Genomic DNA, 23,024 nt, shown 5'->3' with positions numbered 1-23,024 from the left:
GTTGTGAAAAAAGCCTGCTGTGACCTCTCTCTGTAAATACTGAAGAGTTAGTAAGCAAAATTAATCATTTAAAAATACATATTAATTAGGTTGTGAGACCATTAATCAATTCTACACATACCAGGCAGGAAAGGATGAAGCTTTTTAAGCACTTATTTGTGTAAAACTTGATTCTGTGATTCCTGTATAGGGGAGATGTTGTATTTTATTGGTTGTTCTTCCTCCTTCCTAATGACAGACATTGGCAGCATGTTTCAGGAGACTGGTATTTTGCCTGGAGCCTTGAAAGAGGAGTTAGCAGTACTTTGCTTCCTTCTTTAAATAAGCTCTTCTTGGCATCTCTTTTGAGCCAGCAGAAATGTGGTGCATTTCTAGGAATGAGAAGATTGTACCTAATTTATAAAGAAGGTGTCACATTTTTAGGTCACACATGGCATAAAACTTTTTTTTTAATTCTCCCTCAAGGCATGTTTCAAATAGTTACTCATCACCGTGGTATAATCTGTCTGCGGTTTCTCTAGAGAAAATAATGTTGGGTTGCTATCTTTAACATCTTGGGGCTAAATTCATTCTTGTGTGACCCTATTCTAAACAACAGCTTTTCATCTGAGATACCATTTTGCCCCCTTACTTCAGTCCTCCCAGTTATTACTCTAGATATAAAGGGATTAGCAAAAGCACCCGAAAGAAGTAGGTGATAGGGTATCACAAAACTTTGCACGCCTGGGGTAAGTCTGAAGCTCATTTTCAGAGTTTACTTCCAAGAAATGAGGCAATTGTTTAGAAAGACAATTTTCTTGATTGGACAACACACAAATGCAGCCATTTAAGTTAGTTGCAATTTTTGCAGAGGAAAATTCCTGCTGGAATTATTCATTATTTTGAAAGGGACCCTCCCAGTCCTCTGTAGAAATAGCAGTTTGAAATAACTGCCTCTGCTGCTCTGTGTTAGTCAGCAGAGGGCAGTCTCCTCCTTTAAAAATAGGAGAAAGTGTAACTTAAAAATACCGGTGAAATGCTTTTCAGTGCTTGAAAATATTGTGAAACTTGATATGACAGAATTCTGTACAGGATTATAGTTCATGTAATACTTCTGCTTCTAAATTGAAACAGAGATATGATGACATGATTCCTTTAAAAAGAGTCTGCTGTTTGCTTCCCTGTGCCCATCCTGTGTTCACCATAGGTGGTTGTCCGACTCGTAAATGCAGAGAAACTCTTGTAGTTCTGTGTGTAGGCAAGGGGATGAGGTGGCAAAATTCCTGAACTGCCTGAATCAACTGGCTGTAATCTCACCTCTGTGAAGAGGCTTTTTAGCTCTAGCTATTTTAATCCAAAGCTGCTATTCTCTGGTCCTTACAAACATCTGCAGTGCAAGACTCATTCAGGCTTTGTACAAGAGTGAGGCTCTGCAGGAGTTCTGTGCATCTGTATGCTTCTTAAGTCAGAATTATCGTACTGAAACATTGTCCTTTCATTTTCTTTCTTTTAGTGCACTTACTCTTGTATTGCAGTTGTTGACTGAACTAGTGGATTCCTGTGGGACTGTGAAGTAAAGCCAGTTATTTTGCTTGAAAATTGAATGACAATTTCAGCATGTCCATGTTTACATAATATTCTCTTCTATAAATTCAACTGTACCTACAGAAAAATATTATTGTGGAAAAATTTGCTATCATTTGCAATACCGTTATTGAGCACCATTCTTCAAAAACAGGTGCTGGGACATAAAACCTGCTATAAAGCTCTTCAAGCCTGTGGTGCATGTGAAGTAAGAGTAGTTAAAAATGTCAGTGATTTATCATAGCTTATTGGGAAGTCACTGTAGAGAGATGGGCAGTTGAAGTTTCTTCTGGGCTTTTTTTAACTCCTTCTGGTTTCCCTGTCATTTTAAAAAAAAAATAAATATATTATTCTGTAGGCAAAGCAGGTGGAAGATGCTTTTCAGGAAAGATTGTGAGGGGTCAATTTTCTGTGTTACCCTGTGGTCCAGTACTTTCAATACTGTTCCTGGATGACAAGCTTGTCAGGCACATGCGATTGAACCATATGGATGATGAGCAACTGTGGCGAAGTGGAAAATGCATGCCTAACTCTGGGGTTGGCAGTGTTCTCTAGAGGCTCATAGCTGTTAAAGACAGCTCTAAGTCTTCCCCAGCTGCATATACAGAGTTTCTTTGAGTTTCCCCGATGCAAGTACACTCCCTCCTGCCTTTGTATTTACTGCAGGTAAGCTCAATGCGGTAGTTTTAATAACATTTACCTGGAGTTTTAACTGGAGTAACACTAAGAAACAGTCTGGTAGTTTGCATTTTTACTTTATGTGTGTATGTGAACTGGTTTAGTTAGCTCAGGAAACAATGGTATATTTTCTTATGTGTTTACAATAATTATTTGTAGGAGTACTATACAATATTTGAAGATCTTAGAGTAAAAGTGGTCCTCAGAACAAAAAGCCTATGATGTGGATATTGCTCTGAAAATGTGATTGTGTATACATGCTTGACTATAGTTTTTAAAACACTTTTTGATAATACTGTCTTCACATAGAGCAATAATTTGGATCATTCATGTTAGCTACAAAACCTGTTGTGAGGGGAGATCTTGTTGCCAATTCTAGCATATGCTGGTTCAAATCTGAAATATTTATGTTAGTTTCTGTCATTGCAGGTTTGAGTTAAATTTGAAAATAGATTTTATCACTAGAAAATATTTTACCCACTTGGGCTCCTCAGTTATTAATTTTGAGAACTTCATAAGGATGTAAATTGTTGCTAGTGACTAAGTCCAGCGAAGTTTGGATTTAGTTTTATGTTAGAACTCCAATGATACAGTTCATTTTGAACTATATATTTAAACTATTTCAAAACTGCAGTAGGTATCTTCCACTACTTCCTTGGGAATCCAAGGTGTGAATCCCAGAATTTTGACAACCACTGAAAATCTTTGAAAATTTGGCAGTAAAAGTAACATTTGGAAATCAAGTCTAAACATGACGTTCTGGGATTATACCCTTTTTAAACCTAGTAGTAAAGTAACTTTGCAGTCCAATTCTCTGAACCTCTCTTTACTTATGTGGTCTGTATTTTACTTGTTGCTCCATTTTCTTCAAAGCAAAGTTACGCAAAGCCTGGAAAACAAACTGAACCTGCTGAATTAATTTAATACAGTCCTAATCAAACAGTTAAATGTATACAAATGAATTATGTAATTAAAGAAGTGGAAGCTGTTGTTCATAATTAAAATATAATTGCATGTACATTTTATAAAAAGTATTTTGGCAGAAGTGAATGTAATCAAGTAGGGTGGTCAGGCAGATTTATCTTGAGCAATTTCAGGGCCTTCCAACAAGACAAAAACAATTACTTGGAGGTGAATTGCTAAAGCAGTTGGAAAGGACATGGTGGTTGGCTGATCCATCAAGAGGTTTCTGAAAGTCAGCAGCAGAATTTGCCCCACTCTGCAAAATAGAAGTGTTGTCCAAAAGAGTGAAGCAGTTTCTGGGATCCTCAACAGCAAGAATGAGTTTTTACAGTACGTGTCAGAAAGTATTCACTAGCTACACAATTTCAGGACTGGTGTGTAAAAATTCATGCTAGGGTGCTAGGTTTATTACCAGCAATGTGAGAGGAGAGTGACTAATTTGTAGTCTCTTGCAAACGCAACATTCCACACGCTTGAGTGAATATTAAGTGTGACGATTTTTTGAATAGGTCTTCACAACCCGCAGTTCAGTTTTTGGACATCAGTGTCATCTTCGAGCTCAGTTTTCGTAGCTATGGTAATATTTGAAGAGTGTAACAGCCTATGCAGTCATTAACAAGGAAAGTTGTAGTGCTTTATTTTACTTCAGAAAAGGGTCACCTAAGAAGGAAAGCAGCCAAAAGTCCCCTAGAAGTCTTGAGAAGCTCCTTTAAGAGTTAGGGGTATTAAACTTTTAAAGAAAGGATAAAAGAGCTTGTTTGTTTGTTTGTTTGTTTGTTTAGCAGATCTGACACTACATAGAGTATATTTTATTTTGTATCTAAAAATGAAGCAACTAGATCTAGTGGAAAAGGGGAGACTAAATAACTAAAATCCAAAGTGGAAATTTCTGTTTCTCACTTTTACCTCTGTCATCAGAGACAATGTAAGGTGATGGACAAGACGTGGAGTTACCTCCTATGGAGCTAAGATCTTGGGAAGCCAAGAGAGGAAGTAAGAATTTCCTTCCTTCCAATGACAGACATTTTAGGGTTTGGCTGTTCTTCCTTCTCTGACCAGGAGCACAGAGAATAAAAGATGCTTAGAAATCACTGTGATGTTTGTCGTTAAATATAATTAAATAATTTCAAAGGTTAGGAAATAGTTCAGTTTCATTTTGCTTTTGAAAAACAAATCTATACCTGAAATTGTCATCAAGTCTGAAGTCTCAGAAATGCTGCTCTGTCTGAAATGGCAGTACATGCCTCGTAAATTGCCTGATATACCGGACTCGGGCAAAGCATAGGAGATACTTTGGTAGTTAAGACTTTCATGACAGAGAACAAGTGCTTCAGCATGCTATAGTCATGCGTCCCATCCTGGGCAATGTAAAGCTCTAGGAATTTTGAGTGGTTCCTCAGAAATAGTGTACAATTTCACATTTTCATGGAAAGGTTTGTCTGCAGAGCTACCATTTGCTTATTCTATATCTTACTTCTTGGTGATTTATTGCTTCTTAACAGATTTGTTGTGAATCATTAAAGGACAGTTTAGTGATGAGAAGTCAGTGAAAATTGTCTAATATAATTTAGTCTGTAACATGTTTGCAGTGTTTTAATTGGAGGGTTTGTGCTGTGTCACAAATGTTTAATCAGCCCCATGAGAGCATTGCTGAGGTGGTTACAGAGTCCACAAGTTACCCAGTTTGGGCAGCAAGATGTCAAGGTTGTTGAAATATATTACGTCGAGAGTATAGTAAAACTTACTGATAGCATATTGGATATTGGCACCATATTAATGATATCTTGTCATATGATGGACTAGAACTCTCTGTGTGCGTGTGTATTTGCAGGGAAATGGCTCTGTGTAAACAAGTCTGAGATTCTAATGGATTTCAGTTCATTAAAGTGAGATTGTACCGTCTCACTGTGAGAGAATAAAGAAGGTGTTGTACAACCTTATTTCTCCCTTTGTGCCTGCATAGTTGTGTATATCTTCAGATTGGAAGAGAGGCCATGGTGAGGAATGTGCTGCTCTAACAGGTTTTGTGAGGCTCTGCCTGCCTTCTGTGTAGATGACAATAGCACATACTGACTTACAGCTGCAGCATTCTTGCTCTTTAAGTGTTACAATACACATCTTCAGTTTATGCATGTAAGTTCAACCTCCCCGAAACCATTAGGATTATTGAAAGTTGCTGTGGCATTGTCTTTCTGTAGTTGAGACTTTGAAGTACGTACGTGAAATAAATATGTCTTAGTATGTTTTAATACAATGTAAAACATTCTGAGTTAGAGATGATTCATGTAAATTGTGGTATGATTTTTAGGCAGAAACATAAAAGGCTTGTGTTTATGAACACTTATAGTTGCATTTGCATTTTAATATAAATACAAGAAAATTGTGGGGTAGAATGGGCAGGGAGCCATTTAGCTATCCATTAAATTATAAACATTTTGATCAGAGGCCATTTCAAATCTCCGTTCAGAGATTTTCCATAATTATTTGAATGTTATAATTCCGGATGTTTGCGTCTACATTCTTGGAAATGAACTTACTGAATATGCTGGCCATGTAGGTCCCAGCTTTTAAAAATAACTGTCATAGAAAAATTGAACTTATTTCATGCATGAGATTGAAAATTTAGCTTTCACTCATATTTTTTGTTCATATTATATGATCCAGAAGCTAAAGACGTTGCTTAAGGAAAGGGGTATTATTAGATTTATTTTAGTATCATTTTCCATTCTTAGTGTGTTGATAAAGTTATCTTTTTCCCACTTTGTCTTGTTACCTGATATCAAACAAAGCTAGACGGTGGGTTTTTAGTAATAAAAGTAAATAACAGTGTAACAGAACAACAAGGTAGTACTTCACTGTACTCTGCCTTTGTTATCCATCACCCCAGTAAAATGAGTTCCGCCTTTCAGAGGCTTCACGGAAGAGCCACTATTGGCAGGCATTTGGCAGCAAGCAGATGACTTGTTTCAAAAAGTTTCTGCTGTTTAATCTGGTTTTTCATTATCTGACTGTCAGCTGGGTCTGAAATCCTGTGCAGAGTTTTTTACAAGAGAAATTCCAGACTTGATAGCAGTTCTGACTTGTAATTCATTTGAGTAGTGGGACAAGAGTAGCCTGTGGCAACATGAAACTTTCAGGGTGTTAATCCCCTCTAGTCCATTCCATACTTGGGACCCGCTCTTCACAGGAGAGGGACATGTAAATAAATAAGCTAAAAAAAACAAAGAGAAAAGATGATCTGTGTCTTTTCCTGTAACTTCCTTACGTACGTATCCACAGCTGGGAGTGGCTTCCTTTACCCTCCAAGTTTATCATGGATCAGGCAATTGAAAACCTAGCTATGCTTTTTGACTGTTTTATCCTTCCATTTTCTATGGGGTCATGAATTGTCCAGAAGAATATGGCAGGTCAGTCTTCTGACTTCCAAGATTTTGGGATGCTCCGTGGGCATTCTTGCTCAATACAAAGGCTTACAGAAGATAGAAAGCAACATTACTATTTTATCCCTTTTTGGTTGATGACACTTCTCAGAGATCTGGCTAATGTTTCATTCTGAAGACTGATGCTGCTTTATTTAGAGAAAAAAGATGACTGATTTAGTTCCTCATGTAACTGGAAAGATTCAACAGATATTTGGCATCAAGTGGTTTTTTTTTTTCTTGAGTTTATTTGGCTAACTGCTGTTGTTCCCATAGTTAACCACCATGGTAATTCAGTAAAAGATTACTTTCGGTAGGTTAGTAAAATCCAGTTTGATGTAAATGTATAAAATAGCTAAGGAGAGCAAGTATTTTGTACTACTGTAATGTCAACTCATTGACAGAAAGGAAGTCCAATGCTAATCCAAACCACCATCAATGTAGTCCTAACGTGCCAGAGAGCAGAGTCTTGAAAGTGTGAACCTTATTCTTAATTATAGTGCTTAATTACAGTAAGTTTTCCAGCCATTACATTTCCCTCTTGAAGCAGATTGCGTAGGACCAGGTATCACCATTTTTCTATTACTGCAAAAATAATTTGAAGAAATAAGTCTTAAGTCTTAAATTCATTCCTTCCTTACTCTGAAAATACTGGTTGTGAAAGCTGTGTGGCTTCATTGAGTATTCTCATTTGACCAGTGTAGGTTTTAGAAACAAATGGCAATCCACATTTTTCATATGTGATCTGTTTAGTGGGATGAATGTCATATCTTAACCTTATCTGCTGGAAGATATCTAATTCTGCTGTATTCCACTTAAAGGAAGTGAAAGGAATATATAATTCTGCCTCAGAATTACTCAGTTTCCCATTCTGGAGACATACTGTTCTAAAACAATTCTCTTAAAATTAAACAGTACACTTGAATAGTGCATTATAGCAAAATTAAAAAGATCCTTAAAGCAGAGAAGAACCAAAACTGACAATCAAACAAAATGGAAAAAAATACTATTAGCAAGATCAAAAGCAATGTCTTTAGTTTCGCAGGGAGAACTTCTTGGCTCTTGAAACAAAATATATTTTTACTTTTCCTTTAAAATTTGGCTGTAGAAAGCTATGCTATATCTGTGAAACCTGCTACTTGAAGGAAAAATTTCTTCAAACTGTGATAGAGTTATTTCACTAAATTGAAGTAATAGTTTAGACAAAGTGTGCTTTTTTACTCAGGGATGTGTAAGACATGTGAGTGTGGTTTTGTGTTTGGTTCCTGGGTCACATCTTATGTTACGCCACTTAACGCTCCTGTGGCTTCTGATGTAGACACATCAGATTCTGTGCCCTGTCAGTAACCTCATTAGAAAGGCTTATATGGGTGGTGTTATCATTCGAAGGTAACAACAATTACTTTCTCCTATAGGACTGAATCTTAGTTTGAAATGTAATGATAATCTAGCGGTACTTGCTGTTAATTGAACACTAACATGATTACACTTTCTCCATTGGAAATGATTGATCTGTGTGTTGTGACAGTTTTATGAACAGCACTTAGGAACTTTGTGAAATGTTTTGAGATCTTTAGGTTAAAATACTATGTTACATTCTACAAAAATCCCAAAGTCAATATTTGTTTTTTAGATATACGAATTCAGGAAGATTTTTATCTTATTAGATGTAGAGTTGTTAACTCTTTTACTAGAGCCTTCTTGTAAATTGCTTTTCTTAGAATTACTCCAAACTAAATTAGGATGAATGTCAGAAACCTAGCCATGTTCATAGAGGATGAGATGGTGAAGACTTTGACAGCTGAAGTCACCTACGATCACTGCAAGTGATCTTTACTTCATCTTCCTCTTTGTCCTTTTGGTAGAGAAGGAATGGCATATGGACGCTTCATTTCTCTTCTGCTCAGTGTTTTCCTGTTTTCTCCTGGTTTGTTCTGTAGAGGTTGACTGCCAGGAGCATTTGCTGAACAAGTTGTTTCAGTTGATGGAAGTATTAAAATAGGTGAATAGTGAATAAAAGTGGTAATTCAGGGCATTACATGGCATCAGGTATTCTGTCAAAGCAACACTAATGTTTATATATTTATATAATGTTTATATATTTATGTTACTTTTATTTGTTAGGCAACAGCTTGACAGCAATAGCCAGACAACCTGAAGTTTATATATGGAAAATGGGGGAGTTGGACAGTAAGGAGAAAAATGATCACACCCTTTTGTTGCCCCATACTATGATTTGTCATAGCAGAACAAGTCTGTGTTAGCCTTGGGCTCTTTAGATCTATTTATTTCTAAACAGTATCTACACTGTGCTGCTGTAATTGCACCATCGCATAGCTTTCCTTTTCCTAAATAAATAATGCATATGTTCCATCTCATAGGAGGACATCTCGTGTTTCATGAAGGGGACCTGTATTTTTATATACTGAATTTTCTAGCTCAGCTAACTTTCTAACAGTTGTTCATACTGGATGAATTAGTTATCGCAGAGGAAGATAAATTTTTACTCTTCTGCCCGACATCAGAAGAATCTTATTTTATTGCTATCAAAACCTTTTGTTTATAAAAAGAGGATCAGAAACTTGAGAATAGAATAGTAGGATAACTGTAACAAAGTACATTTATGAAGATCTGGATTCTGTATTTAAATTGTACACCTAACCTCCAGTGTCATCTCCTTTGGCATGACTCATGTCCTATAACACTCAGTGTCTCTACCGCTTGTAAAAGAATCTGCTAGTGTGACAAGAAGTTGTTTCATCATGTATCTCTTGCTGGGTTATTAAATCGGTATTTTTTTCAAGAAGGACTAGAGAGATAATACAACCTTTTCTATTATCTGTATAGAAATTTTGATATTAATATAACCTTCGATAAAAGCTTGCTTGAGTGTTTGGTTGCAGCACTGTAGTGGTGACTTGGTATTTGTCTTCCATGTCTGGTGCAGCTTAAATCTAAATAAGACAGCAAGAAAATTCAGGGCTCCGATTGCAGTGTATGAATAAAGGTAGGGGTTTTTTCCAGCTAATTTCTAAGATTTCTCTGAGCTCTACTAAAATAAACGGAAAAAACAAACCTCATATGTGTAGACATTTGTTATTCCAGTGTTTAAATGTGTAAAAGTATTACAACTAGCATTTAATGATGCATTTTAAATGGATTAAATTTCCAGCATAAGTCACAAAATAACTTGTTTTAATCCTTATAATTTCATTGTACGGTCTATAAACCATAGATTAGGGTCCATTACCATAGGCTTTTTACAGTAAAGACAATGAGCAGTAACAAAAAGAAAATGATGCAAACTCGTTTTTTTAGATTTTCTTATGTGTCAGTGGAATAGTGTTTCAAGTAGCTTATCCTATTTTTTCTTTATAAAGGTTAGAATGTGAAAAAGGAGAACGTGACATCTGATTTAGGTAGTTTGATGCCCTATTAACCTTTATCAGCAACTAAAGGATGATTAGAATTGCACCAAGCCTTGTTTCAGCAATTTGTAGCACACTTTATTGATTTGAATACAGTTATTTGCTGTAGCACACCATGAAACCTGCTCCCTGTTTACCCTCATTCTCTTACAAACTACTTTTTGCGGGCTGCTGTATAAAAACACTTTCCTACCATGTACTGATTATCAGTCAGAAGTTGCTGCTTTTGGACATGTTAAGGAACACAAACCCCAACTGTGTAGTTTACAAGACAGTGAAATAGACTAGTGTAACCCTCCTCGAATATTATACTTGCTTCAAATATCTGCAGGTTTATGGGAGTCTCCAAAGCAGCCTATCTTGCTCTACAGCCCTGTAAAGCAAAGTGTTTGTGTGAGCTGCGCTTGTAGATCACAAGTCACTGTGGTCTGAATCTGAATTCTGTTCAGCTCCTGGACTTCTGGGATCTGATCACACACCATTGCTCTCAGTTTTGCAATCAGTGTAAATGATATTATCCAGACCTAACTAATATCAGTGTGCTTGATCCTTTAGTTACTGACAGCCAAGCACTACAGCCATAGGCTTTTTCTGATTGTTTTAGGAAGTTCTTTTACAAAACAGAAGATGTTCCCTCACATGGAAGAGAATTCTTTAAATTGGCAACTTCAGATCAGCTAGTCTACAGAGACCACTGATATGAAGCAACCCTGCTGCTTCTCAAGCATATTGGTTTCTCCTGTGGATTTAAAATCCCAGAGGTATTTCTTTTGAAACAGACTGTGCTTTTCTGCCTGATCTCCCTCATATAAATCATTCTGGTAGGTTACAGTGCTAATTTGGGAAAAGTACAGAGAATATATCAAAAGGGATATAAAACTATGGACCTTTTCCATGCCTGTTACGTTGGTTGTAGCCACTCTTGTAAGGCTCAAAATGGTTAGAATCGTGGAATAATTTTGATTGGAAAAGACCTGTAAGATTATCAAGCCCATTGATGTGCATACAGAGAGAATATGAGACCAGATCCACTGACTGGCCCAATCAGTTTCCAATTCACAGAATGTTAGGGGTTGGGAGGGACCTCGAAAGATCATCTAGTCCAATGCCTCTGCGGAGCAGGAACACATAGATGAGGTTACACAGGGAAGGCGTCCAGGCAGGTCTTGAATGCCTCCAGAGTAGGAGACTCCACAACCTCCCTGGTTCCAGTGTTCTGTCACCCTCACTGAGAAGAAGTTTCTTCTCAAATTTAAGTGGAACCTTTTGTGTTCCAGTTTGTACCCATTACCCCATGTCCTATAATTGGTTGTCACCGAGAAGAGCCTGGCTCCATCCTCGTGGCACTCACCCTTTACGTATTTATAAACATTAATGAGGTCACCCCTCAGTCTCCTCTTCTCCAAACTAAAGAGACCCAGCTCCCTCAGCCTTTCCTCATAAGGGAGGTGCTCCACTCCCTTCATCATCTTTGTTGCCCTGCGCTAGACTTTCTCCAGCAGTTCTCTGTCCTTCTGGAACTGAGGGGCCCAGAACTGGACACAATATTCCAGATGTGGTCTCACCAGGGCAGAGTAGAGGGGAAGGAGAACCTCTCTCGACCTACTAACCACCCCCCTTCTAATACACCCCAAGATGCCATTGGCCTTCCTGGCCACAAGGGCACAGTGCTGGCTCATGGTCGTCCTGCTGTCCACCAGGACCCCCAGGTCCCTTTCCCCTACACTGCTCTCTAATAGGTCTTTCCCCAACTTACACTGGAACCTGGGGTTGTTTCTGCCCAGACACAAGACTCTACACTTTTGCTTGTTATATTTCATTAAATTTTTCCCCGCCCAACTCTCCAGCTTGTCCAGGTCCCGCTGGATGGCAGCACAGCCTTCTGGTGTGTCAGCCACTCCTCCCAGCTTGGTGTCATCAGCAAACTTGCTGATAGTACTATTCCCTCATCCAAATCATCGATGAATATATTGAATAATACAGGCACCAGTACTGACCCTTGAGGCACTCCACTAGATACAGGCCTTCATCTAGACTGCGCCCCATTGAGCACGACTCCCTGGCTTCTTTCCTTCAGCCAGTTCACAGTCCATCTCACTACCCATTCATCCAGACTGCACTCCCTCAATTTAGCTGTGAGGATGCTGTGGGAGACTGTGTCAAATGCCTTAATGTCCCTAAGAAACATCAGAGCTTTCAAAAAATTACGAAGGTGATAAGTAGAAAACTGACAGATGAAACCTAGAGATTAAAAAATATATATTTACTATTACTGGGTTGTGTCCAAAAAAGTATTGCCAGAAAGACGAGCATAAAACTATAACACTATTCAAGTTCAGAATTAGTTTTTAGCACTGTCAATAGTTTTCTGAGGAGAATGAAGGAGAAACTGTAGCTATTTTGGTATGTCCTCAGGCTGAGCTTTCTTGGTTTCAGAATCCAATACTATTCCCAAAAATTCCAGGTTTCTTATTCTGGGGTAATTTTTTAAATACTTGTAGAAATCAGTGAAGAAGCACTTAAGTGTAGGAGAAATGTAGTTTGCCAATAAGAGTTAAATAACTGTTTGTAAGATTCCTGGCAAATAATGTGGAAATGGTTGCAAAGTATTCTTATATTCCCAGAAGGCCATGAGAAATGTTGACTGCTGGTGTCAAAAGTTTGTTGGACTGGAAAGTCACCTACACCATGTAGATCTTGTTTGTGGAACATCACAGCTGGAGTAGTAGTTACATCTTAATGACCAGTTTGAATTTGGCGGTACTTGCAGAATCCTTGGTTTTGTCTGCTGCTTGGGATTTTTTGTCCATTTTGATGCTTTGGTAACAGTTTCTAGTGTCCCAAAAGGGACACAACTCTGAGAAGGTAGAGTTTTCTCAGGGCAAAAAGCTTTACTTTTTTTGTTTTGTCCCCCCAAATAATGTTGATTTTTGGGTAAAGTGAAAGATTTAGGAAAGAGTAAGAGGTCCTCAATGACAGTTATAGTGGTGTAAACTGGATTAATGATGAATTCTTAGAGTTTTTCATGTTTCAGTGCTAACATCAAAAGTTATGTTCAAAATTTGTTATTTATATTAGTGGAAGGAGATTAAAGCCAGTAATTGGCAGTAGTGGCACCCTACATGATGCATATTTGATTCCTGGGCATTAAATTTATGCTTCTCTGTCTCACAGGGTTTCACTAAAATTAATTTTTACTTGTACCAGGGCAAATAAGAGAAAAATCAGGCCAATAGATGAGATCCTGTATTTTCATCTCTGTCTCTGCCACCAGAAATTAGAAGCCAGCGAAAGGTTTTGCCTGACATAGACTCTTAAAGAAAGAAAAATTGTCTACACAAAAGTACAAGAAGGCCTAATGCTCACTGAGGAAATGCTGTTTCTTTTTCAAAAGTTGAATCAATTTTTAAACGGATGCAACTTCTTGGCATATATAATAGTTTATTGTAAGTTTTGTCACATGGTGCAGTGTCATATTATTTGTATGGCAGAACATACAGAGCTGATAAATAATGCAAGATCTAGGACAACTTTGTAGTAATAAGTCTAGGTAGGTAACTGAATAAAGTAATTACCTTTTAAGATTATATCTTCTACCAATGTAGAATAGTTGAGCACCTGTTAGAGAATGTTTTGGGAACTGTTGCACAAGTAGTTCAGCTATGATGATTTTCAAATGAAAGCTTTTGTATAGGAAGTCCATCTTTTAGCTCTCCTACCATGTTGACGTCAGTTGGCTACAAATTCAGAGCTCATGTACAAAAAAGGAAAATCAGTATCTGAATATATGCTTTTATTAGTTTGTCACAAGCTGTAGGAAAATATTCAAGGTGTCATTATTTTGGAAGTACACAAGGGCAATAGAATACAAAACTGAGCCTGACAAGATATATGATAATTTTTTAAAAATTACCCTGTAACACAAGAACATTGGCTTGTGTTGAGTATCATTTCTTGTTACTATCTGTGAGAAAGTAGAGTCCCTTCATGATTTACCTAGACATTTTGGGATGCATGGGCATGATCTGGAAGAAAAGACCTTTTGTTAGAGTTTTGGAGATTCAGGTTCTGATAACAGAGAACGTATGTTCTCCCTGTCTCTTAAGATACACATTTTTCACATTAAACTTGGAGGTTTTCATTTCCTCTTGAGCAAACAACAGTTGTAGGTATAATATTTTGTTAAGTAATGAGCAGTAGCATCATTCTCCTGGACCGTGTAAGAAGTGGGGTGGGGATCGTAGGTGTGTATGCAGAGGATAAATTTATTAAAACATAACAAGAAAACTCCTTTCAGTATACCTTTACCTAATTTTAAAATGAACATATGTTTGTGTCCTCACCTCAAATGCAAATTAGATATGAGAGTTGAATCTCTCAGGCTTTTTGCTTGACTAAGTTTTCATCTGTTTTCTTCTCTGTGTGTATGTTTGCATGTGTATATATCTTTACACAGGTACACACATTCGTGTATTTGATATACTTCCAGGACAAATTAGAAATCGTTCTGCTATATTTCTTTGGTGATTTCAACTCCATAGGCTTTAACCAAACTTTAAGCATTTAGGAGGGTGATGGATTTATTAGGAATTATTTCTTATTAGCTACTCCCAATTTTAGATATTACTTTTTAAGAATCTCAGTACAAATTGAAACTAAAAACAATTTCTAATACTCTTGCTTTTCCTTTTTAGTAGTAACTTCTGTTACTTTTGTTGTAACCTTAAGAGCTTTTTTTATCAATCTCTGAAAGGCAAACTTCCTAATTTCCATTCTCCCACCTACCGTCAGGGTCTAAATCTGTCAAGCTGGTTCACTAGCCATTATTTAAAAAACATGTTTATATACTCTAAGATTCTATCTGAAAAATCTAAAATTAAATCTTTCTTTTAAAGGGACTTAATTAAATACAAATTTTAGTGTGAATACTTCATTTCATCTAAATAATACTGGATTGTAGTAAGCATAGTCTGAAATAAGGGCCCATATGTATGTTTATTAATTAACTTTCTGTCTAATATCGTATTAAGCACTATTAGTCTTTGTTTGAACACACCACATCATCACACATTCATAATTTATTCAGTACTCTTATTTATGTTCATTCATTCACACTTTGCTTTAAGGTTTTTCCCCAATAAAACAACAGTACTGTTTCCTTCCTGCACCGTCACTGAGTTTGTTCACATGAATACACATTTGGGTAAAATATCCAACTCTGAATATCTTGGGGTTTTACTGTCTTTTCTATAAGTTGTCCAAGTGTCTTGAGTTCAGTTGCTAATGAGTAGTTTGGCTGGTAGAACGGATGGTAGGTATTCTATTTAACTGTCTGTTTTAGCATGAAAGATAAATTATATGCTAGTCCCTGTTGAGGTCTGTGTACTATCAATAAAAATGTGAAGTTTTTTTCTGTTCTTCCTCATTTTTGGAACTCCCTCTAACGGTTGTCTCCTTTTCTCCATCTTCGTAAACTTCTTCATGGTACTTGGTTTTTCAAATTGCACAGGCATACTGGTGGTATGGCCAATATGAAAAATTATCCCTGTTAATCATGTTCATTGTATATATGCTATCTGCAAGCATAGAACATGGAGTAAATTTTACTGTTTTGTTTGTTTTGAATTAGGCTCATGCACAGTTAGTTCGAGAAGTCGATGTAGAGAAGGTGTCAACTTTCGAGAACCCATATGTAGATGCAATAAGAAGCTTATGGAATGACCCTGGAATTCAGGAGTGTTATGATAGACGACGGGAATATCAGTTATCAGATTCAACTAAATAGTAAGTACATGATGGCTACAAACAACTATATGTCATTTTCTGTTACTAACTAAGTAATTTTTACTTTTAGCTTCTTACACTGTATGTGTGTGCACATATTTGTATGTGTATGTAGCACGAACATGCATGATAATACACTTAGTAAACTGAATTCAGAGGATGCTTTAAGGAGTGGAGTACATCTAGTTTAGGATTATATCTGTATTTGCTTCACAGAATGACAATTGGTGGTAATCTGAAATCTTAAAGATTCTAACTAGGAGTAGTTAATCACCGATGTTTTCATTTTCTTATACCTGTTCAAGCCCATAATCTCCCCTGATATACCATCACAAATGCAAGCTGCACAAAAATACTTTCATATAGTATGACAGTAGTAAATACCGCGAGGTGCAATCAAATGGTAGATAGACCTCCCAACAGTTCATAAGATTTATAATGCCTCAGAACTCTTGTCTTCACAGGTTTTCTCCTTTTCCCTCAGAGGTTGCATGTCCTCTGTATTTTCTGTTTCTTTTATTGTTTCTAAATTCTGTTTGTAGTTTCTAATACATCCTGTTTGTTTCTATACCTTAACTTTCTGTCAACTTTTGACCTGCTTTGTCATTGTTAGCTACACTTCTTATGTTTTTATACCCACTGCTGTACCCAGGAAAAATAGATCAGATGTTTGTTTACCAGAAGAAATGAAGCTCGGGTCTAAAAAAGAAAATTTCCTGCATCCTGGGAGTTGATTTGAACCGCTTGGAGGCTCAACAAATACATTCCATTCTCTTCCCTTGCTACTGGATGCTCCAGAGGCTGGGAGTTCATGTTGTTTTTAAAATCAGTTTCTAGACTTGTTTGTGGTAAAGTCAAGAGCACATCAGGTAAATAGGTTAGTCACTTCACATATACATTATAGGGTGACTTAACCACTTGCTTACCGCTAAACCACTTCCCTTTAAGATACTCTTCATGGTGTGAGACAGATGCAAACCAACACCACACTGTGGATTGCCTTGAGCAATAGCTGTTTGAGATGAGATCATTCAATATGTACTCTACAGGGTGTCAAGACCTTAAACCAAATGTAAACAGGTTACCAGTCGAAAGTCTGATTCTATCATGGCTTTTCAAACTGTGAAGAAAGGAGAGGCAGCAGTGTTAACTGTTGTCAGTAAGAGAGAGAGCTGTCTTAAGTTTCATTTCACATTTATGTGACAACTTGCAGAATTTGGCTTGCAACTAAAATTTTTGGAGGTTCATCACCATTTTGCCCCAATATGACACTAAAGGCTTTCCCTTCATGAAGAAAAAGTAGGAAATGTTAAGTAGTATTCAATATATTCATCAGCAACTTGGATGAGGGAATAGAGTGCACTGTCAGCAAGTTTGCTGATGACACCAAGCTGAGAGGAGTGGCTGACACACCAGAAAGCTGTGCTGCCATCCAGTGAGACCTGGACAGGCTGGAGAGTTGGACAGGGAAAAATTTAATGAATTATAACAAGGGCAAGTGTAGAGTCTTGTGTCTGGGCAGAAACAACCCCAGGTTCCAGTATAAGTTGGGGAAAGACCTATTAGAGAGCAGTGTAGGGGAAAGGGACCTGGGGGTCCTGGTGGACAGCAGGACGACCATGAGCCAGCACTGTGCCCTTGTGGCCAGGAAGGCCAATGGCATCTTGGGGTGTATTAGAAGGGGGGTGGTTAGTAGATCGAGAGAGGTTCTCCTTCCCCTCTACTCAGCCATGGTGAGACCACATCTGGAATATTGTGTCCAGTTCTGGGCCCCTCAGTTCAAGAAGGACAGGGAACTGCTGGAGAGAGTCCAGCGCAGGGCAACAAAGATGATGAAGGGAGTGGAGCACCTCCCTTATGAGGAAAGGCTGAGGGAGCTGGGTCTCTTTAGCTTGAAGAAGAGGAGACTGAGGGGTGACCTCATTAATGTTTATAAATACGTAAAGGGTGAGTGTCACAAGGATGGAGCCAGGCTCTTCTCGGTGACAAGCAATGATAAGGGGCAATGGTAATAACTGGAACACAGGAGGTTCCACTTCTTCTCAGTGAGGGTGACAGAACACTGGAACAGGCTGCCCAGGAAGGTTGTGGAGTCTCCTTCTCTGGAGGCATTCAAAACCTGCCTGGACACATTCCTGTGTAACCTCATCTTTGTGTTCCTGCTCCGGCAGGGGGATTGGACTAGATGATCTTTCAAGGTCCCTTCCAATCTCTGACATTCTGTGATTCTGTGAATTGGAAAGTGTTCCAGAGCCTTACTGAAAAACTTCATCTTTATCATGCCCCATGAATTGGAAGTATTATGTCATGTGTACCTCCAGCCAAGGACCTTCTAGTTGCTACACAAGCACTGAGGATATCTGTTTACTTTCCATGGCTGTGTTTTGTAACGCTTCAGATAATTATATATAATTTTCACTCAAGTTCCTACTCCACCGTGTCAGCTGTGCCAGTGGGTATTTAATACCCCACTGTCCTCATAATTTAACCCCAGCTGGCAACTTGAACCACGTGCTGCTGGTTATCCCTCCCTGCCCCCAGTGAGATGGGGAAGAGAATCAGGAAACAAAAGGCAAAACTAGTATGTTGCGATAAAAGCAGTTTAACAGAACAGCAAAAGGGAGAAGATAATAACAAAAGTGACAATGAAACAATACACAAAGCAGGGGATACACAATTCAGCTGCTCACCACACGGCAACACCAATGTACATCCCACTCCTGAGCAGCCACCCTCGTGGCAGCGATCACAAACACTGGTCCTGTACCACTGATCCTGGAAGAGCAAAACTCAAGGCCACACTTTGCGGTCAAAACATGATCATGCCAAACCACCTGTCCCAAGGGAAAAAAAGAGCACTCTGCATCTCAGCAGCTTCCCATGCAGCGAGTCTTCCCCTGGCCAGCTGCCCCACTTTATACTGAGCATGACATTATATGGTATTGAATATCCCTTTGGTTAGTATGGGTTACCTGTCCTGGCTGTGTCCCCTCCCAGCTTCCTGTGAAAATTAACTCTGTCCCAGCCAAACCTAGGACATTAGCAGCTTCCTGTGAAAATTAACCCTATCTCAGCTGAACCAGCATATTCTACCCCTTATTCCATACCATTTATGTCATACTTAGGTCTTACACTTGCCAATACATTCAAATTAATTACTACTACTTTCATATATATGTATATATACGTATATACACACAGATATTATTCCCTTAGTCCATGGTATCATTTAATCACTCTCAAATGTTCGTGCTATTCATTTATTCCATGATTTTGGGTTCCATCTGTCTTAACAGTCTCTCAGGGCAGTGGAAGTGGTATGTGGTGTTGGATTGTTGCATGCTGGATCCAGAACACATAGCTGGTTTATCTGGCACAGTCTGCCAGTTAAAGATGTCAACCTTGAGGAAGTTGCTGGATGCCAGTTGTTGAAGCCAGTCCTGGTTCCATCACCACTGCACTTGGTTTGGTTGTATCAAAGTTCACTCTTCATCTGAAAGGTACTTACTGAGTACTGTTTGAATGACATACAGTATTAAGTGACAATTACCAGTAGCAATTAATATCATACAGTTCGAATCATGGAGTCTTCTTAAACAGAATCAAATCCCCCTGAGGAACACATCGGACTTTTCCATCCTCCAGTGTTAACTACAAAGTGCACCCCGGTCCTTGAGCAAAAGCAACCCCACGGATGGGTTTGTCTTTGCCTGAGGCAGGAGTGACCCAGACTGCCTTCCCTAACGTATTCTTCGTGTTCACTGTAGGGACTTTATCCCCTTCTACAGTGCATGGAAGCTTCAATTGGGCATGGCCAGCTCGACTGATAGATCCCCAAGTGTTAACTAGTCAGTGGCCTTTGCTAAATGTGAATCCCAATTGCTGAAGTTTCCAACAAGCATTGCACTCAGTGTAGTTTTTAACTGTCCATTGTACTGTTCGATTTTCCTGGAGGCTGATGCATGATAGGGGATGTGATATACCCAATTCAATGCCATGCTGTTTGGCCCAATTGTTTATGAGTTTGTTTCAGAAATGAGTCCCATCATCCGACTCATTTCTCTCTGGGGTGCCGTGTTGCCATAGGACTTGCTTTTCAAGGCCCAGGACAGTATTCCAGGTGGTGCCATGGGGTACAGGATATGTTGCCTGCTATTTGGTGGCTGCTTCCACCATTGTAAGCACATGAAACTTGCCTTTTCAGCTTTGTGAGAGTGTGTTATAATATAGTCAATCTGCCAGGCCTCCCCATATTTATATTTTAGCCATTGTCCTCCGTACCTCAGAGTCATTAACCACTTGGCTTGCATGACTCACATTCATGGATCACCTGTGTGTTAGTATCCATAGTTAAGTCCACTGCTCAGTCATGGGCCCATCTATATGTTGCATCTCTTCCTTGGTGGCCTGAGGTATCACAGGCCCACCAAGCTAGAAATAATTCAACTTTGTGCTGCCAGTCTAAATGCGCCTGGGCCACTTCAATCTTGGTAGCCTGACCCACCTGCTGGTTGTTTTGATGTTCCCCAGTGGCTCTTCTCTTGGGTATGTGAGCGTCTACATGACCTACTTTTACAGTCAAGTTCTCTAGCCAGGCAGTGATATCTTGCCACAGTGTGGCAGCCCAAATGAGTCCTAATGATGGCTACTCATTAAAGCTCATGTTTCACCTTTAGGGAGACTATTGCATGAATTGTAGTGCTTTGACACATTAGTAATTTTTGTATGACAGTATTCCATCTGAGTTTGAAGTTTTTTGTAAAACTTCAGTTGCTGAACAATTAATTCCTTCATACCTGTCCATTAAAAATAACATTTTGCTTCCACGTTCCATTTCTGAACGTCATGCGTTTCAGTGGAACAGCTTTGTGCTAAATAGGATGTGCTTGGTGCACACAAGGAGGAAGATCAGTGTGTGAATCTAAGTTTTACTACAGCAGTTTATTCCATTGGCTGGTATCGCCTCTAGCAATCAGAACGTTCCTTTTTTTTTTTTTTTCATAAAGCTGTAGGGAATTCTTAGGGCATCATGGGTCTTTGTGAGTCTTTCAGAAGAACTAATACTGTCCTAAATTGAGACCTGCTATGTGGCTGACACTGGCGTAGCAAATTATGAGCAACTGTGTGACATCTTTGTAACACCCATTTGTTGGCAGTGAGGAAACCATATGCTCATAATTTGTAAGATACACAAGCACATCCTAATTTAAAAACATTTTAGAACTGTTCATTGGTTCTTTCTTCCCTTCATTTGTAAAAATGTACCTGAAGGTTCTAAAGCTATATAGGGGAACAATTTGTGTTGCAGAATGGTAGATTCTGCTTTCATGTATTTACAATTTTCACAGCCTTATTTGTGTAGGGTTTGCAAATAAGATAAAACAGCACATGAAAATGGAAGTCTTGAAGATTACGATCAAGTACTAGCAACAGCGCCATGCTAACCCTATCTTATGCCTTTGATATAGTCCCCAAATATAAAAGGAAGGTCTGAAGAAAGATGGGACATGAAGTCTGCTGCGTACCAAGGCACTGTATACCAAGACACTGCATCCTACAGAAAAACTGAATTTTATGCAACAGATAGGGAAATTCAGAAAGGGATGTGGGGTTATATAAAGCAGTATACATCATGTATTTCTTTCACGATCCTTTTTTTCATGCAGTACTGAACATGTTTTTAATATTGGTATGATTTTTAAACCACATTTCCTATTAAGAAAAGTTAGCACAAGCATTTTTTTAATTTGATCACTTGCTTTTTTTAGCTTTTGCTAAGATTGGCTTTTAGTCATTCAGGAAATTGAGAGAGACAGCTAGGTAGGATTTGGGTGGGATAAGGATAAAAAGAACATGGTGCAGACTTCTTCCTAACTCACTGTGAAGATCTTGGGTTTACTGTGTTTACATTAAGATTAAATAGTTCTGGAAACTGCTAAATGTGCTTTAACTTTTCACCGGTGGTGTAGAGGCTCAGAAATGACAATACTTATTTACACTTAGCTGTGTTCACAGCTTGTGTTTTTACACTGAAAATTAATTCCATTTACTGTGGTGCTGCTTGTTAGCAAAGAAGACACTTGTGTCATTCTGGCAGGTCTGTGAGGTAGGAAAAGTCCTCCTAACAGCAACTTTTAACGTTTCGCGTTTGTGGATTTGAAAGACAAGCAAGTTGTTTGTTCCTCAAAAAAGCAGAAAAAGGCTTTTCCCTTTCGAAGGTTGTTTTCCAGCTCACTGTCAAAACTAGTGCTAGTTTGTGATTGTCTTATGAGCTGGTTCAGAGTTTTGCGAAACAAACCAACAATCCTCCAACTCCCCAAACCCGAGTAACGGTACAGAGAGTAGCTCTACCCAATTCCAGAGTAGCCAGGCTACAAAAGACAGGGATATATCAAATCTTATTAAATAGATTGGCTACTTAGTATGAGTCATAGACTTCGGTGAAGGTTTTATTTTCACTTCCACCACCACTGTACATGTATGAGGGAGTGCATTTTGTAGAGGGTTATACTTATGAACTATCCTAACTGCAAGGAAAACACTTCCTTTCTGTGTGAAACCTGAGATCTTTAGGGTTGAAAAGATGGAAATATTTGTGGGTGCTATCATACCTAGAAAAAGCCATGTGGTATCTGTCTTAGATGTGGTTGAACACAGTGAAAGCATTTGCAAATGAAAAGTTGGTGGTGAGCCTCGCTTTTATAGCTGTGGTTACACTGAAATCAACCGACAAAGTTTCTATTAACAAACTGTTTACTGGGGTTTGTCCCTTCCCTCTTGCCCTGTACTCTCATTCTTTTATAGATTAAGAAGCTGTCACATTTTTGCAGGCTAGGTGGTAACAAGTAAGTTTCACTGGTTTTATACTGACCTTTTTATCAGTGCCAGTAATTACCTCAATCTCAACATGTTTGGTTTTGTTTTAGGGATTTCTCTTGGAGTGTTTCTGGTGCACTGCCAGGCAGATCCCTTCTTGGCAACAGTGCATTCAGAGGCACACTGCTCCACAGACTTCTTTGCTCACAAGGTCTCGCGGGTAGACTGCTTTTAAGCACAGGGTTTATTAGGGTGCTAGTGGATATTAATTCAGCAGTGGAGGTGGGGGATGGAGGGCCGTGTGGTAGCAAAGACACAAGGGTTATAGTTGTGTTAGAAACCGTGGAAGCACCTGAGAATGGCCACAAAGGAA

The 23,024-nt window shown here is 38.6% G+C and overlaps 1 protein-coding gene across 1 annotated transcript in view; it reads left to right on the top strand.

Moving 5' to 3' along the window:
- Positions 1-23,024, top strand: part of GNAQ (G protein subunit alpha q) — a 137,844-nt gene that overhangs the window by 80,114 nt on the left and 34,706 nt on the right. The window contains exon 3 of the mRNA XM_082074800.1: positions 15,681-15,835. Coding sequence (XP_081930926.1) covers positions 15,681-15,835 — 155 coding nt within the window. The remainder of the gene's footprint in view (positions 1-15,680; positions 15,836-23,024) is intronic.

The sequence above is a fragment of the Streptopelia decaocto genome, assembly GCF_964273445.1.
Source record: "Streptopelia decaocto genome assembly, chromosome: Z".
NCBI lineage: Eukaryota > Metazoa > Chordata > Aves > Columbiformes > Columbidae > Streptopelia > Streptopelia decaocto.
The sequence above is the reverse complement of the archived record's forward strand: the minus strand, read 5'-3'. Positions and strand labels throughout refer to the sequence as shown.